General features: G+C 39.6%; 1 protein-coding gene across 2 annotated transcripts in view; it reads left to right on the forward strand.

Annotated features, from left to right (window-relative positions):
- Nucleotides 1-3981: 3981 nt before the first annotated feature.
- Nucleotides 3982-15393, forward strand: part of ENGase (Endo-beta-N-acetylglucosaminidase) — a 203048-nt gene continuing 191636 nt past the window's right edge. Inside the window, exons 1-2 of one of the 2 annotated variants that reach the window (XM_067149703.2) lie at nt 3982-4471; nt 6229-6377. In XM_067149703.2, coding sequence (XP_067005804.2) covers nt 4203-4471; nt 6229-6377 — 418 coding nt within the window. In that variant the 5' untranslated portion in view covers nt 3982-4202. Of the gene's footprint in view, nt 4488-6228; nt 6378-15393 lie in introns of both variants that reach the window. The other variant, XM_067149704.2, reaches the window with a different exon arrangement.

The following is a 15393-nucleotide window of genomic DNA, read 5'->3' on the forward strand; positions in this document are numbered from 1 at the left end:
CGCTTATGCTCGGCACATTTCGAAGATAAGTACATGTATGAAACACATGACCAACGGCAATAACAGGCAAATGCCGTTCCAACACTATTTAATTCACATTTACAAAGAAAATGGAGCGCCTACTACCAACGAAACGTAACCACGAAAAGTCACCTATTTCGGTCAAACGTAAACCAAGTATGGTAATACAAAATTTTACTGCTATTTGTGAAATTTATGAAGCCTTTATTATAGATGTCAGTTGCCTTGGTATATAAAACTAGGCTACACTTCATAATGGCTAACTTTCAAGGTTACCTTTCAGATAGTAATTCTAGTATGATATGGTAATTGGAGAAATGACATGCCCCCTAAACAATTAGTGGTACAGTACTCATCGGCCGCCTCTGTGGTGTAGTGATTAGCGTGAGTAGCTGCCACCCCCGGATGCCCGCGTTCGATTCCCGGCATTGCCACGAAATTTGAAAAGGGATACGAAGGCTGGAACGTGGTCCGCTCAACCTCGGGAGGTCAACAGAGTAGAGGTGAGTTCGACTCCCACCTCAGCCATCCTCGAAGTGGTTTCCCACTTCCCCTCCAGGCAAATGCCGGGTTGGTACCTAACTTACGGCCACGGCCACTTCCCTCCATCTTCCTCGTCTATCCCTTCCAATCTTCCCATCCCCCCACAAGGCTCCTGTTCAGCATAGCAGGTGCAGCTGCCTGGGCGAGGTACTGGCCCTCCTTCCCAGTTGTACCCCCGATCCAAAGTCTCACGCTCCAGGGCACTGCTCTTGAGATAGAAGAGGTAGGATCCCTCGCTGATTCCGTGGGAAAAGCCAACTCTGGAGGGTAAACAAATTAAGGAAGAAAGACAGTACCCATGCAATACTTTTAAAAATATGATCTGAATGAGGTTGTAAACTATTGTACGTCCCTATCATTTTAAGGATTTCTGTCATAAATATTTATGTTTACGGTTTTTATTGTAATTTACGCTTAACCACACCTGCCAAGCAGGGTAACGCTCTTGTTCCGATTTCGAGGCCTATTCGTATGTCACTGTGCGATGAATTCGAACTGCCCTACAATCAAGTGATTGTGATGTTGGCCTCGTGCCGCAATAAGATGAAGTGGTGGTACTCGCGGTCTATGACTTTTAATGCTTTAAGCTTTCAGCAACGGTCTTTAATTCTGCCCCACTGATTCTAAAATGCGTATTTTCTACACTTTTTGTCATTCAAGGGCCATGCTCCCTTGCTTATGTGACCACAGGAAACATGGCGGACGTTCGTTCTATTAGCTTCATCAAGGCAGCGCTTCCGCCTCTCTATGTTATCAAGGTCTGTCTAGGGAGGTCAAGTCACGAATGCTACTTACGGAGCCGCCATATTGAGTCTTTAAGCGAGCGTAACCAAAGGCAAGTGTATTCGAATTTAGAGGATTTCGGTACCGTACATTGAAATAAAAACAAAATACCAACTATTTTTCATAAATAATTTAATTGGGCATCTACTGGTCATGTATATATAAGTATTACACTTAAATGATACGAATACATTCACAGCTATTTGAATAGGAAGATAATTAACAGAGCCTGAAATTATTATTATTATTATTATTATTATTATTATTATTATTATTATTATTATTATTATTATTATTATTATTATTATTATTATTATTAGAAACAAGAATCAACAGAAAATCTCATGTTCTTCTCTTTTACTTCCTTACAACTTGGTCTTACTGTGTTTCTTATTAATATCATCTGTCGGGCCGATGACCTTCGATGTTAGGCCCCTTTAAACAACAAGCATCATCAATATCATCTGTCAAATACGTAATCTTATTGAAGAAACATAGAAATCTGTACAATACCTGTGTCATATTATGATTACCGGTACATGAAATATTGAACTTGAAGTACTGTATTTAAGGAACTAAACGACGGTTGTTATAAATTACCTTCAGCGTTTTATTAAGAAAGTAATTTCCGATACTGCGTTTCTAAAAGTTTGACAAACACTGAATGCCTCTTGAGTTGAGTGCATTAAATTATGTATGGTAACTGTTGTTAACCATTCATGTGGTATTTCTTTGGGTTCTAAGGCAAAAATATTCTGCACATATGCAACAAGAGTGATGTTCTTAGCTACTCTTAACTAGTTTATTGATAACCTATGCAGCTATACAGTATAAAGTGGTGGTGGTGATTATTGTTTTAAGAGGAAGTACAACTGGACAACCATCCTCTATAAACACTAATCAGAAGAAAACAAATGGAAGGGGACCAACACTTCGAAAAATGAAGGTATCAGCAAAAGAAAGATGAAGGCCACAAAGTGCGTGGAAATGAAAAACTTCCTAGGCCTCGAATGCGCTAATGCCGTCGCGGTCGGAAAAGAACAAGTGTTGACTAGGGGAGGTCGGATGGGCTAAAATACTGAAAGCAATGTCGAAACTCAGCTAAGGGCCTCGTAGTCACAACCCAAAATAGATTCCCCCCGTGGGTGGGGGCAATAGAACAACACCCACAGTAACCCCTGCCTGTCATAAGAGGCGACTGAAAGGGGCGTCAGGCGCTCCTAAATAGGGAGCGTGGGTTGGCGACCACGGGGCTCTTAGCTGAGTCTTAATATTCGTGCATATAATAATAATAATAATAATAATAATAATAATAATAATAATAATAATAATAATAATAATAATAATAATGGTTAAGAAAATTAAAGCCATTGGTAGACATGATTCCATAAGAAATAGAAATTCAGTCACTATTAAGTTGAGTTAACCTAGGTTAGGCTATTTTAGGGATTACATTAGGATATTATGTTAGGCTACGGTACATTAAATTACAGTAGTTGGTTAGTGCGAGTGAAGCGAGTGTTGTGATCTCTAAGTATTTGTCCAACCATTTAATGTACTCTATAGAGCATTTAAGATGAATGAAATTTAGCTGTAAATAATAAACTACAGTGCAGTATAAGACTGCTATCATCAATGAAATTGTTGTAATGATGGCCAGCTGGACATAAATTGTTGGTTTGAAGTTATAGGCCTATTGTTTGTTGTGATTATAATTGGTAAATGAACAGGAACAAGCATTTCAAATATCTGTGAAACATTTCTACGTTGCATGTAGAGTTAGAATGATACTGTCTGTAGTTTACATGAAAAGGAATGGAATTAAATGGCGTTTGGCTTTTAGTGCCAGGAGCGTCTGAGGACAAATTCGACTTGCCAAGTGCAGATCTTTTGATCTGACTCCCGTAGGCGACCTGCGCGTCGTGATGAGGATGAAATGAAGATGAAGAAGACACATACACCCAGCCCCCGTGCCAGCGAAATTGTCCAATTATGGTTAAAATTCCTGAACCTGCCGGGAATCGAACCTGGGACACCTGTGACCAAAGGCCAGCACACTAGCCATTTAGCCATGGAGCCGGACACATGAAAAGGAAATTTTCATAAACATCAATACTACTATTACACATTTCCTGTTACTTTTCTTGCTTGTTTTGAAAGACAATTCTCTGTCTTTGGGAGGTTTCCTATTATATGTCAAAGACTTGGTTGGATTAGGGGCGTTGAAAATAGTTGGGATGGAATTCCACTTGAGTAGTTTCTGTCCATCTGCCCTCTTTAGTTCAAATTGCGATTCTTCAAATTGATGCTAGAAAAAAATACATAATAAGATCTATAAATATAAAACATCGTTCACATAAACATACTGTTATTCAGGAATAAGACGAATGTATAACTTCACTAACCTCGCCCAAGAAGCAATTATCTGTAGGTTGCCATTTATCACGCCTACAGTTTTGTACCCACTGAGCTCTCCATCGCTTATCTCTAGGGAAGCGAAACACTCAATTCCGTCAGTTGTCTTCTTTTGACAATTTGGTGCTGCGCAGTATCCCGCAGCCATAGTAGTGGGGTAGAGGGCTGCGCAGTCATAGTAGAGGGCGATGGTTATTCAAGCTCGTTGGACTGGACGTAGTGCGCTGCGCAGATTCCAAGAACAAACAACGAAGACGTAGAAGGAGAAGAAGAAGATGTGTTGACAGCATAGTGGTGGGCAGTGACAGCATACTTTTTTGGTTGACGGGTTAAATGTCGGTATCTGTGATAAGGGTAGCACGTTGTAGATTGTAATTATTTTTATTTCGATTTGTGATTTAGCTGAGTGAGTGTTTTAATTGTAAACTGTGCTGTGAAAAATGGCATCTCAGCTCCAGACTGAGCCGGCAGGGCTAATTTGTAAACCTTTAAAGACATACGCAGAGGTGCTTGACTGGGATCCAACTGCCGTTCCATGGGCAAATACTGTGATGGGTTTACAGCCCCGTTCTAGGCATAATTTGCGTGGAGCTAAACAAATTTGTCACGGTTTTATGTCTTTATGGAGGCAACCCTTTCGCTACGAGAGAAATAGCACACCGAAAACTCTTTTTTGTCATGACTTGCAGGGTGGATATTTGGAAGACAGGTATTGTTGTTACGCTGTTGTTATTATTATTATTATTAAGAGTAGAGTAGTAGTAGTAGTAGTAGTAGTAGAAAAAGGATGGCATTTCCTAGGACACAGAAAAAGTTTTCCAGAAAAAAAAAAAGGTGTCCCTCAAATTTAAGATAATACAATTGCATGAAAGTTCTCTAAATATAATTGTCAGGAACGATTGTGAGGTCGTATGAAGGAGAGGATGAGGTTAGCTGTGCACATTACTAGTAAACAGATAAAGCTGAACAGTTTCTGTGAAACTGGTCGGTTAAAGAACTGTTGTTGCCAATTTGTTGATATCCGAAAGTGGGTGAAGTTGAAAAAATCCATAAACCCTGTGTCTATCAATTTCTTGACTGCCAACAGTCGGTGCAAGTTGTTTAACTTGGTGTGTATGTCTTCTTACAACGTCCTTTAAAAGCTACAACTAGTAGGCCCTAATTTATTTTATTGCTTCTAACAGCCATATCGAAAAGGAAAAAAAGAAAAGAGAGCTACAAACAGGCACCTCAAAGATCTTTCTGAGGAGAGGTAAACAATTGTCATTGTTCATGCAGTTTTTATTAGTATGTCTCGCCGTACATTGTGCAGTGTTAATGAATTGAGTTCGTTCATGAAGCTCTTTAATGTGGTATGCTCTATTTCCTCACCACTTGTCACGTGAACAGTTATTAATTATATCGAAGGTCTCCGAATGTATATACCTGGGGATAGCCTTTCTCAAACGACGTTAGCAACGAAGCATTTTATGCTTTCCTAAGATAGATGGGTATCTTCTAGGGACCATTATTAATCATATTTGCTGTGGCTAATTGAACTCTTTATTACTTGCAGGTTGTTTGTGTAAGGTAGAAAGCTCTCTGATAAGATCCGTACCCTCATGACCTTCTCAACAAATGAGACAGAGAAGTCCGGAGAAACCATTGAATCAAACTTGTTCTGGGATTCTGGATAGGATAGATTTTTCATTGTTTTGATCTCCTGGATCATCATCTTCTCCTTGAAAGTGGGGCATTCCTTGAATGCTCATTTGTGCAATTGATGCAGACCGGTGTGCACTCATCAGCACGCTCACATTTTCCATATATCCCACAGGATCGTTGATAACGAACAGAAGTGTGGCCAAATTTCTGGCATTTGTAACACCTCATTGGAGCAAGAATGCACTGTATGAGTGAACAGTCAAACAGTACATTGATTCTCTTGGGCTGTGACTGCAAGTCTCAGGCCAAGGTAAAAGCATTTGTATCGGGCAGCTTATCATCGACATGCTGATGGTTTCTCTTGTGTCGTACAACTTCTCTTGACAGGTTCTTTCATTTTTGTGCAAAGATCATAATTACACCGACTCATGGGTGAATAGAACAGATTTTCTAGTTTGAAATAGAGAAGCATTCAAACAACTTCATTTATGAAGAAGAAAGCCTGCACTTGGCCAGAGTTTGGCTCACACACTGTAGTTCCTGATGTCCTCTCTTCAGAATTTGGGACTGCACAGTGAATGTTTGCACCTGCACTTGTATGAGAGAAGGTCAATTACATCTGATTGCCATACTCTTGACGAGGCCTTTTGTACAGTAGGTAAAATGTCGACAGTCGTTAAAATAGCATATTCAATCAGAAGGCAACACTTTTCCATTCAATGCAGCCATGGAAGCCTACTTCATTACCTTTATTTTAATACTCATCAATGATACAATAGAGTATATGATAATAGAAGCCTGTTAACATTTTTTTCTTTCCAGATTTGTTGTTGGAAGCCCGAAGTGTAAAGAGTACAGATTTTTTCATTGGGGCTGTATTGACATCTTTGTGTATTTTAGTCATCATCTAGTCACAATACCCCCACCTACATGGATTAATGCTGGGCATCTGCATGGGGTCAGAGTTCTTGGTAAGTTTAACAGTTCATTACTTTTTCCTTATACATTAAAAAATTAGACCTCTTAAAACATTATTATTATTATTATTATTATTATTATTATTATTATTATTACATGTTGATACAATATGAACAGTACAAATATACATAAATCATAAATTGTATGGTAAAACTCAAGCCCTGGAAATAAGAAATTAATGAAATCTTACTTGGAATGCATCTCAGAGGAGAAATGTGTTCATAGCGATGTCCAGCAACCCACCATCCCGCCGCAAGAACTACATTTACTTTATAACCTAATGAAGAGTATTACACACCATTTTCATTGCTGAAGTAGTAACTTGCACTCCTATTGGCCAATGTAAAGTGGCATGCGATCTCATTCCCGTCAATTATGATAATCATAATCCATTACCAACCCCAGCACAATAAAAGCGCCCCTTTGCTTGTCCATATATCTCAGGTCTTGTCCAGATCCTATCCTAACCATCCGCATGGCAAGAACCAGTCCAGACCAATGGTCTTGTCCAGGTCCTATCCTAACCGTTCGCACGGCAAGAACCAGTCCAGACCAGTCGTGTTTGCACACGAAACTAGAGGCCTAGGGCCGCTTCGCTGGTCTTGTCCAGGTCCTATCCTAACCGTCCGCATGGCAAGAACCAGTCCAGACCAATGGTGTAACAATAATCACCACCACCACCTATCGAAGCACCACTCGCTCATTAGTTCCTAAGTGGAGAGGTTGGCAGCATTGAGCACTGCTTGACAACATCCTTTCCGAGAAAGCCGCAAGCATGTAAACAAACGACAAACACATTACATAAAATACATGGCACTCAAAGGTGCAGATATAGATGTCGCACTGAGTTCATCCAATAATCAATGACACCATACCGCTAACTGTTCGACGTCGCTGATTACTGTCTTGGTGTGTGTTTCTTAAACACAAAGGATGTCACAGCCATGTGTCTTGCAAAGATTGTGCTTAATTTCTTCTTTTGCTGAAGATATTCCCTTGATATTTATGGACATAATTGCTGTCATGTGGGGTCCTGAAAAGGACATTCTAAATTCATATTCCTCAACATTATTTAGCGTATGGCTTATACAGACATAATCAGTAATATACATATATACATATTTACAGCTGAGAAACAAAGCAACTTGTGCTTCACAATTGAATGTCTAATTCTTCGATCCATCGTGCAGCATCCGGAGTTAGCAGCAGGAAGTCATCCTCATCACCGTGATAGGCTCGAATCCTACATTCCCTGACGATATGACGAACAGTCTGGTGTGGAGCTCCGCAGTCACAGTCTGGGTTAGGTAGCTTTTTCCACTTATGGAGAGCGGCTCTGCACCGACCATGTCCTGTTCTGATTCTATTCAGGGCAGTCCAGGTCTTGCGTGGTAGGTGGGATCCACTTGGAAGTCTGGGACCTGAGAAGAAGGTATGAAGGCGCACATCCGTTGCTGCTTCCCATCTACTTTTCCACTCATCAAGAGATTTAAAATCTTTAGCATCCATGTTAGAGGCATCACGCAGAGTTGGATGGCGTGATTTTAGTCTGTTAAGATTCAGAAGTGGCAGGTCACTATTCACGGGTAGACTAGGATTTCTTGAGATCTTGTGAAATTCCTTCATAAGGGCATTAGATCGGCGTAGATCAGGTGGCATTATACCAGTTAGCAGTGGAAGCCAATGAACTGGAGTAGATGTGATTGCGCCAGATATGATGCGCATTGTGGTATTAAGCTGGGTGTCAACAAGCCTTGTATGATGACTGTTCATCCAAACAGGTGCACAATACTCGGCACTTGAATACACCAAACCCAGGGCTGAAGATCGCAAAGTGGTTGCTGAAGATCCCCAAGTAGTTCCACACAGTTTATGAAGGATGTTATTTCGAGACTTCAACTTTTGTGCTAAGTTCAGGAGGTGTTGTTTGAAGGATAGTGTACGGTCCAAGATGACACCAAGGTATTTTGGGTTCCAGTTATGATGAAGAATTCTCCCTCTGAAACTAACATTCAGTTTCACGTTCGCCAAACGATTATTTAAATGAAAGCAGGACACTTCTGTTTTGCTCGCACTGGGTTGGAGTCTCCAGATTTTGAAGTAGTCTTCCAGTAAAGACAGGTCTTTGGTCAGAATCTCTTCAGTCGTCTCCATTACCTGATCTTGTACAGCTAGAGCCAAGTCGTCGGCATAGCAGAATTTTCTGGATGAAGTGTCAGGAAGGTCAGAGAGATATAAGTTGAACAATAATGGTGAGAGAACTGATCCTTGGGGCAATCCGTTGTTCAGCTTCTTCTCCTTGCTTATCTTGCATCCAGTGATTACTTGGAACTTCCGATCACTTAACATGTTGTTAATCAGTTGAGCCATCTTTCTGCATGGTATGATACGAAGAAATTTGTAGATAAGGCCTTCCCTCCATACAGTGTCAAAGGCAGCAGTAAGATCAACAAATGCTACAGATGTTTTCAGCTTCATTTGATATCCTGCCTCAATGAAGGATGTAAGAGACAATACTTGGTCACAGCAGCTACGTCCTGGTCTGAAGCCTGCCTGTTCAACTGGAATATGCTCTAGGATTGCGCTGCTTATTCTGTTATATATCAACTTTTCAAAAAGTTTGTAGCAGCAGCTAAGAAGGGCAATGGGTCGATAGCTTTCTACCTTGTTGCTGGGTTTGCCAGGTTTCAGAATGGAAATTATCTTTGCCTTCTTGAACTCCAATGGAAGTTGACCAGTCAGTAGGATGTCAGTAAAGAACTCTGCCAACCATTTCTTAGCATATCCTCCCAAATGAATAAGAAATTCTGGATGGATGCCATCGAAACCAGGTGACTTAAAAGGTTTGAGGTCCTTCAGTCCCATGTCAATGTCTAAAACTGTGAAGGGGCGTGCATATTCAGATGAGGGAAATGTTGTCTTTTTCAAGTCACGAAGCTGCCGTCTGATATGTTTGGTATGTTTCTTGTCGGGAGGCACTCTTGATGTGGTAATGATGTGGGAAGCAATTTGGTCAGGTGTTACTCCTGAAGGTTTCCTGCATACTGATCCACTTCCTCCCAATCTCCTCAGAAGACTCCATGCTTCCCTGCTTGAGTGGGTAAAGTCCATACTTTCAATTGTGTCTGTCCATTTCTGCCTACGAGATAAGTCTAAGCTGGTCAAAAGTTCTGTAGCTATCTCTTGGTCACTACTTTGCTGGAATTGTTGGTACAGTGTTTCACTTTCATCACTCCATCCTGGGATATATTCTTTTCGATATCCTCTCGGCATACACTTTTTAGCTGTTGTTGTTACTGCACCGATGAACCGATGGTAGTTCTTATGAGATGGAGGGATCCAGCGAATGCACTTATCCAGTTCCCTCGAAAACTTTGCCCAGTCAGCTTTCTGGAAGTTCCATCGAGCATGTGGAGTTGATCGTATGACAGGGACCGTGCAACCAATTTGTATTATTACAGGTCTGTGCTGGCTGTGGGGGAAGGCATCTATCACTTTTCTTGTGGCATTGATCGGGAAACCTCTGTCATTGCAGGTAACAAAACATAAGTCAGGATTAGAATCCTTACTCCAAGCAGCTGACCTGAAAGTACCTTGATCTTTGGCATCGAACACTAGATGAAGATTGTTCACTTCAGCCCATTCTGCAAGCATACTTCCATTCTCATCATTGTCAGAGTATTTCCAAAATTCATGGTGACTATTGAAGTCCCCTATATAAATTGCAGGATGTTCTGCAGTTTGTAAGACAAAATCGGGCCAGGGTGTCTTAGGTGGCTTATAAACATTTGTTATAGTGATATCATGCACTTGCATGGCAACCGTATGTATATCTTCCTCCACATTAACAGATATTAGTGAAGCCTTGTTTAGGTTGCTCCGAACATACGTAGCAATACCATATACCTCGTGATAAGTTGCACCAAGAGCAGTATATCCAGGAATTCGACCTCTGCTTCGGAATGCTTCTTCGTTGGAAACATGAGTTTCCTGAATGGCGACAATGTCGATGTTATTGTCCAACAGGAATTTCGACAAATAGTCACACTTTGCCTTGCTAATGCCCTCGACATTCAGTTGTAGGAGTCTGATAGATGGACCAATGTTTCTCGCTAGTGAGTTCTGAGAAGAACTGTTTCTATTATTTCGTCGAAAATATGTCATTGCCAGGAGATCCTGTGGATAGTCTGGCTGCCTGTTTTCACTGTTGCTCAGTTAGCACCACCCAGGAGGCACGTGTAGGGCAATTAGAGGTTAAACCTACGGACGTGAGCAACGCTACCTCCCATTCCTCAACACTTCTGGTGTGAAAGAATCATTCTCTGACCTAATCAGTATTAGTAATAACCTAGTAGTACAGTTGAATACTGTTATAATGACTTTGTGGGGACATTTAAATTTTACTCATATAACTGAAATTTTGTTAAATTGGACAAAAAATGAAAATGGAACATAATTATTGAATTAATATATGGAAAATATACATTTCGGAGTGGACATGGGAAACGTGAATAAAGCTTTAAATGAGATGTTAAAACAAGAGTGATCAATTCTTATTTTGAATTTCTTTAACATACTTACAGGGAGACCCCAGTGATTTTTTGATTTATTGTTTTCAAATGTAATACTTCCCATAGCTTCCTCCACCCACCTGTAACATTTATATTTGCCTACACCCTTGCATCGCTAAAAACCCTCAGTGTGTTAGTGCAATGAAGGTATCGGCAGAAAAGGGAAGGGCTACAACAGACATGAAAATGAAAGACTGCCTTGACTTCGCAAACCTAATATGGGTTTGAGAAGAGCAAGAGTTTGGAGAGGAAAGATGAAATAAGTATGCGGAAGCAATGCCACACTCATTTAAAGGCCACATGGTCTCCAACCAATGCTTCCAAATGGAGAGCCCACGGCAATCCTCCATTTGCAAGTAATGAAAATCATTTTATTTTCCGTATTGAAAGAATCTCAATAATAATAATATAAAAGAATTTATTGGACTCCAACCTATTCAATACATTACTGGATGTTAACATTTTTAGTTAAACATCGTTAAAATGGAGACATGTTTCGCCCTTCATGTGGGGCATCATCAGTCATATCAAAGCACCTCAAAATTAAACCAGACGTCTGGTTGGAAATTATGAGCAATATTTGTAAGAAAGAATACATTAAAAACACGTACAAAGTCCTATCCAAAACGAAATAACAACAGACTACTTACACATAGTAAAATACGCTAGTGGTTTCTTAATATTAAAATTAGGTTATCATATGCACAGTATAAAAATGGAAGTAATCAAAGTCCGTATAATATTGAGTTCGATGGTAGTTCTGCGTAGTATATACAAATGTTGGCAAAATAAAACACAATTTATAATTACTGTACACTTATTTCTAATTGTTAAAAATGATGAGGTAAAACATTCCAATTTGACTATTTGTAATTTGGCTCCAACCAAAATAATTCGCCCTAGGATTCATGAGGTAGTCAAACTCCGTTGGTCACTCTCTATTTGAATGGAGTGCACAGTGCAAATGAACAGCTTTTGTTGATTGTAAACTGAGGCTGTGCTAAGACAGAGTTAAAACAACAAATTACAATCAACAAAAGCTGTTCATTTGCACTGTGCACTCCATTCAAATAGAGAGTGACCAACGGAGTTTGACTACCTCATGAATCCTAGGGCGAATTATTTTGGTTGGAGCCAAATTACAAATAGTCAAATTGGAATGTTTTACCTCATCATTTTTAACAATTAGAAATAAGTGTACAGTAATTATAAATTGTGTTTTATTTTGCCAACATTTGTATATACTACGCAGAACTACCATCGAACTCAATATCATACGGACTTTGATTACTTCCATTTTTATACTGTGCATATGATAACCTAATTTTAATATTAAGAAACCACTAGCGTATTTTACTATGTGTAACTAGTCTGTTGTTATTTCGTTTTGGATAGGACTTTGTACGTGTTTTTAATGTATTCTTTCTTACAAATATTGCTCATAATTTCCAACCAGACGTCTGGTTTAATTTTGAGGTGCTTTGATATGACTGATGATGCCCCACATGGAGGGCGAAACATGTCTCCATTTTAACGATGTTTAACTAAAAATGTTAACATCCAGTAATGTATTGAATAGGTTGGAGTCCAATAAATTCTTTTATATTATTATTATTAATCCTCCATTTAGTTGCCTCTTATATCAGGTAGGGGATATTTCACTGTCCTGACCCATGGATTTCAGCTGTGGAGCAATCAATTTTCAACAACACAATGATCGTCATAATGTGTATCTCAATAATATTAATTGTGTGACCTGAACCACCATGAGCAGGTATTTTAATTTGACACTATGTGGCCTCCTGTTCATCAGTTTTGATGTTCCCTTTTACTCTAAGCCTACCAGATGGGAGAGTAGACCGAATCTCTCTTTGGTGTAGATGGCTGAGTTTTAATGAATTTTGTTGCATAAACACCAAGTATTTCTCCAGAGATCTTTCACATGCCAACATCATACGTCATGGAGTGTTGAATGGACTTCTCTCAGTAATCCAACTACCTCTGCCAGGTTTGAATCTGCAGTCTTGGGATCCGGGGGCCGACACTCGACTACCGATCGACAGGGGGAGCTCATTAGGAATACGGCCTACTACGACCTACACTACATTGCCCTTAACCTTAGAACTGGCAATGTTAAATCTTGTGGTGACAGCCATATTTGGCAGCTTTTCCTTGTCTAAATAAAATACTGAATATCTACGATGTATGAAATAAATCTACAAAGTTTTATGTATCTACATTTAAAGCTAATACATTGAGGATTGTTCTGTTGATGCAAAATTGGATAAATGTCTTGACAAGAAAAGTATACAATCAGTTCAAAAAGTGTAATTCCTAAATTCAAAATAATAGTAAAGCTTTTATATATGTAGGGCCTACATAAAACTGAAAGTTGTCAAACGGACTGAGATATACGGAGCCCAACTTAGCACACTGGGGCGAAACGCTGGCAACCAGGAATGAGTTAGCTGTAAAATTTATAATGTCCAATAATGGACCAACTATATTGGTATTATAAATTTACTCATTTGGAACAAATATTTCAGGTTCCCTATAGGAATGAACATCTGTGTCATCTGATGGCCAGGCAGGCATCAATTTTTGAAAATGAGACAAAGTCTCTCATAGTGCACTTGCACTGACGGTGGCTCCAAATAGCCTACGCAGTGGCCTCCACGGTATGCACTAGCCATGCGTCTTGGTGGGTGTGCTATTTACCAACTGATGAGCCCAACTTAGCACACTGGGGCGAAACGCTGGCAACCAGGAATGAGTTAGCTGGAAAATTTACAACGTCCAATAACGGACCAACTATATTGGTATTATAATAATGTACCTGTAATGCACTAGCAAAAGTTTCGTCACTCAGAGAGGTGTATTCTTGAAAATATGGGGCAAAATATATCGACATGCCTTGTTTTGGAGGCATCACTTTAGACCACGTTGTTACGATACATTGCAGTATGGCAGGCTCATTATCACTTTTACTTTCTGATATTTGATGCGAAGGAATACTGATACACATTCTGAATTGGACTCTGAATCTGTTGGTTCATTCTCAATCTCAAAGTCTGATGTGTTACTTTCTTCTTCCAACAAATTTTGCCATACTTCATCACTAATTTTCCGTAATGAAGATGCTGTATTTAAACACACACACTGTACTAAAAATATATATAATCAGTTCAATTACAAAATATGGACAGAAGTTAATAACTCGCACCAAACAGATATTTTTTTAGAAAGGAGACAGGAAGCAATGTGAAAATTATAGAGGAGTGACACTGATACCTCATACAGCTAAAGCAGACCCTACACGGTCTATAATACTGATCAGTAATACTGAATCAATTATACTGACAGTACGCATCAATATTGTAGAGACCTTACATGATCATTATTACTGTCAATATATTGGTCAGTACTAGTGCACTTGCTTATCATTGCAGTATTATCACTTTACAAATAAAAACCGTCAATACAGAATGAGATTTATAACATGCAATTGCGGTATTCTATCAAAATGGATCATAAAAGGCGGTCGTGTATAGCTATCATATTAGCACACTGCACGAAACTCAGTGTTAAATGTAAACGATGGGTTAAAGATTGGTACTGTCAATAGCAGAAGCACAAGATTATCAGAACTATCTCCGAACGAGTGAGGGTACTTCTGCGAAATTACTAGGAATGGTAGAGCCTTTTCTAATAAGGCAAAATACAAACATGCAGACATGTTTAATGGTGGCAGAGAGATTAGTGGTGACATTGAGGTATCTTGCAACTGGTAGAAATTTTGAAGATTTAAAGTTTTCCGCTATAATGTCACCAGTTTGCATCAGTACAGCTGTTGTGGAAGCATGTGAAGTATTGTGTTACGTTTATTCTTGCAGTGTTTCATATAGCTCGTTAAACTTTTGCAATAAGCCTACTTGGCGGTTCCACAAGCACCTCTACTTGGCCTTGGTAAGAAATGTATTTGACGTCCATTGCTGCTCCGTTAATACTGACGAACGTACTCACACGGTCAGTATAACTGTCAGTATCCCCACCACTCTGCAGTACTGACACTTGCAGATCAGGAAATCCAGATCTGCTTCAGTACTGGCCTTCATTCCATCATTCCAGTCCACACACGATCCGTATTACTGTCAATATTTTTTGGTACTGACGGTTTTATTGACCGTGTAGGGTCTGCTTAAGATCCTTGAAAGAATTTTGGATAAACAAATAAGAGACAAAGTAGAGGGAAAATTGGTAGCACACCAGTATGAATTCAGTAGAGGCAGGTCCACATTTCACCCAATATTTACATTGCATCAAATGATGGAAAGGTATTGGGAATATGGAAAGGACATGGTAGTAACGTTTCTAGATATTGAAAAGGCATATGACGACAGTGCCCCAAGGAATTTGGTATGCAGAGGCACAGATTGGG

Source organism: Anabrus simplex, chromosome 6 (genome assembly GCF_040414725.1).
Source record: "Anabrus simplex isolate iqAnaSimp1 chromosome 6, ASM4041472v1, whole genome shotgun sequence".
In the NCBI taxonomy this organism is placed as follows: domain Eukaryota; kingdom Metazoa; phylum Arthropoda; class Insecta; order Orthoptera; family Tettigoniidae; genus Anabrus; species Anabrus simplex.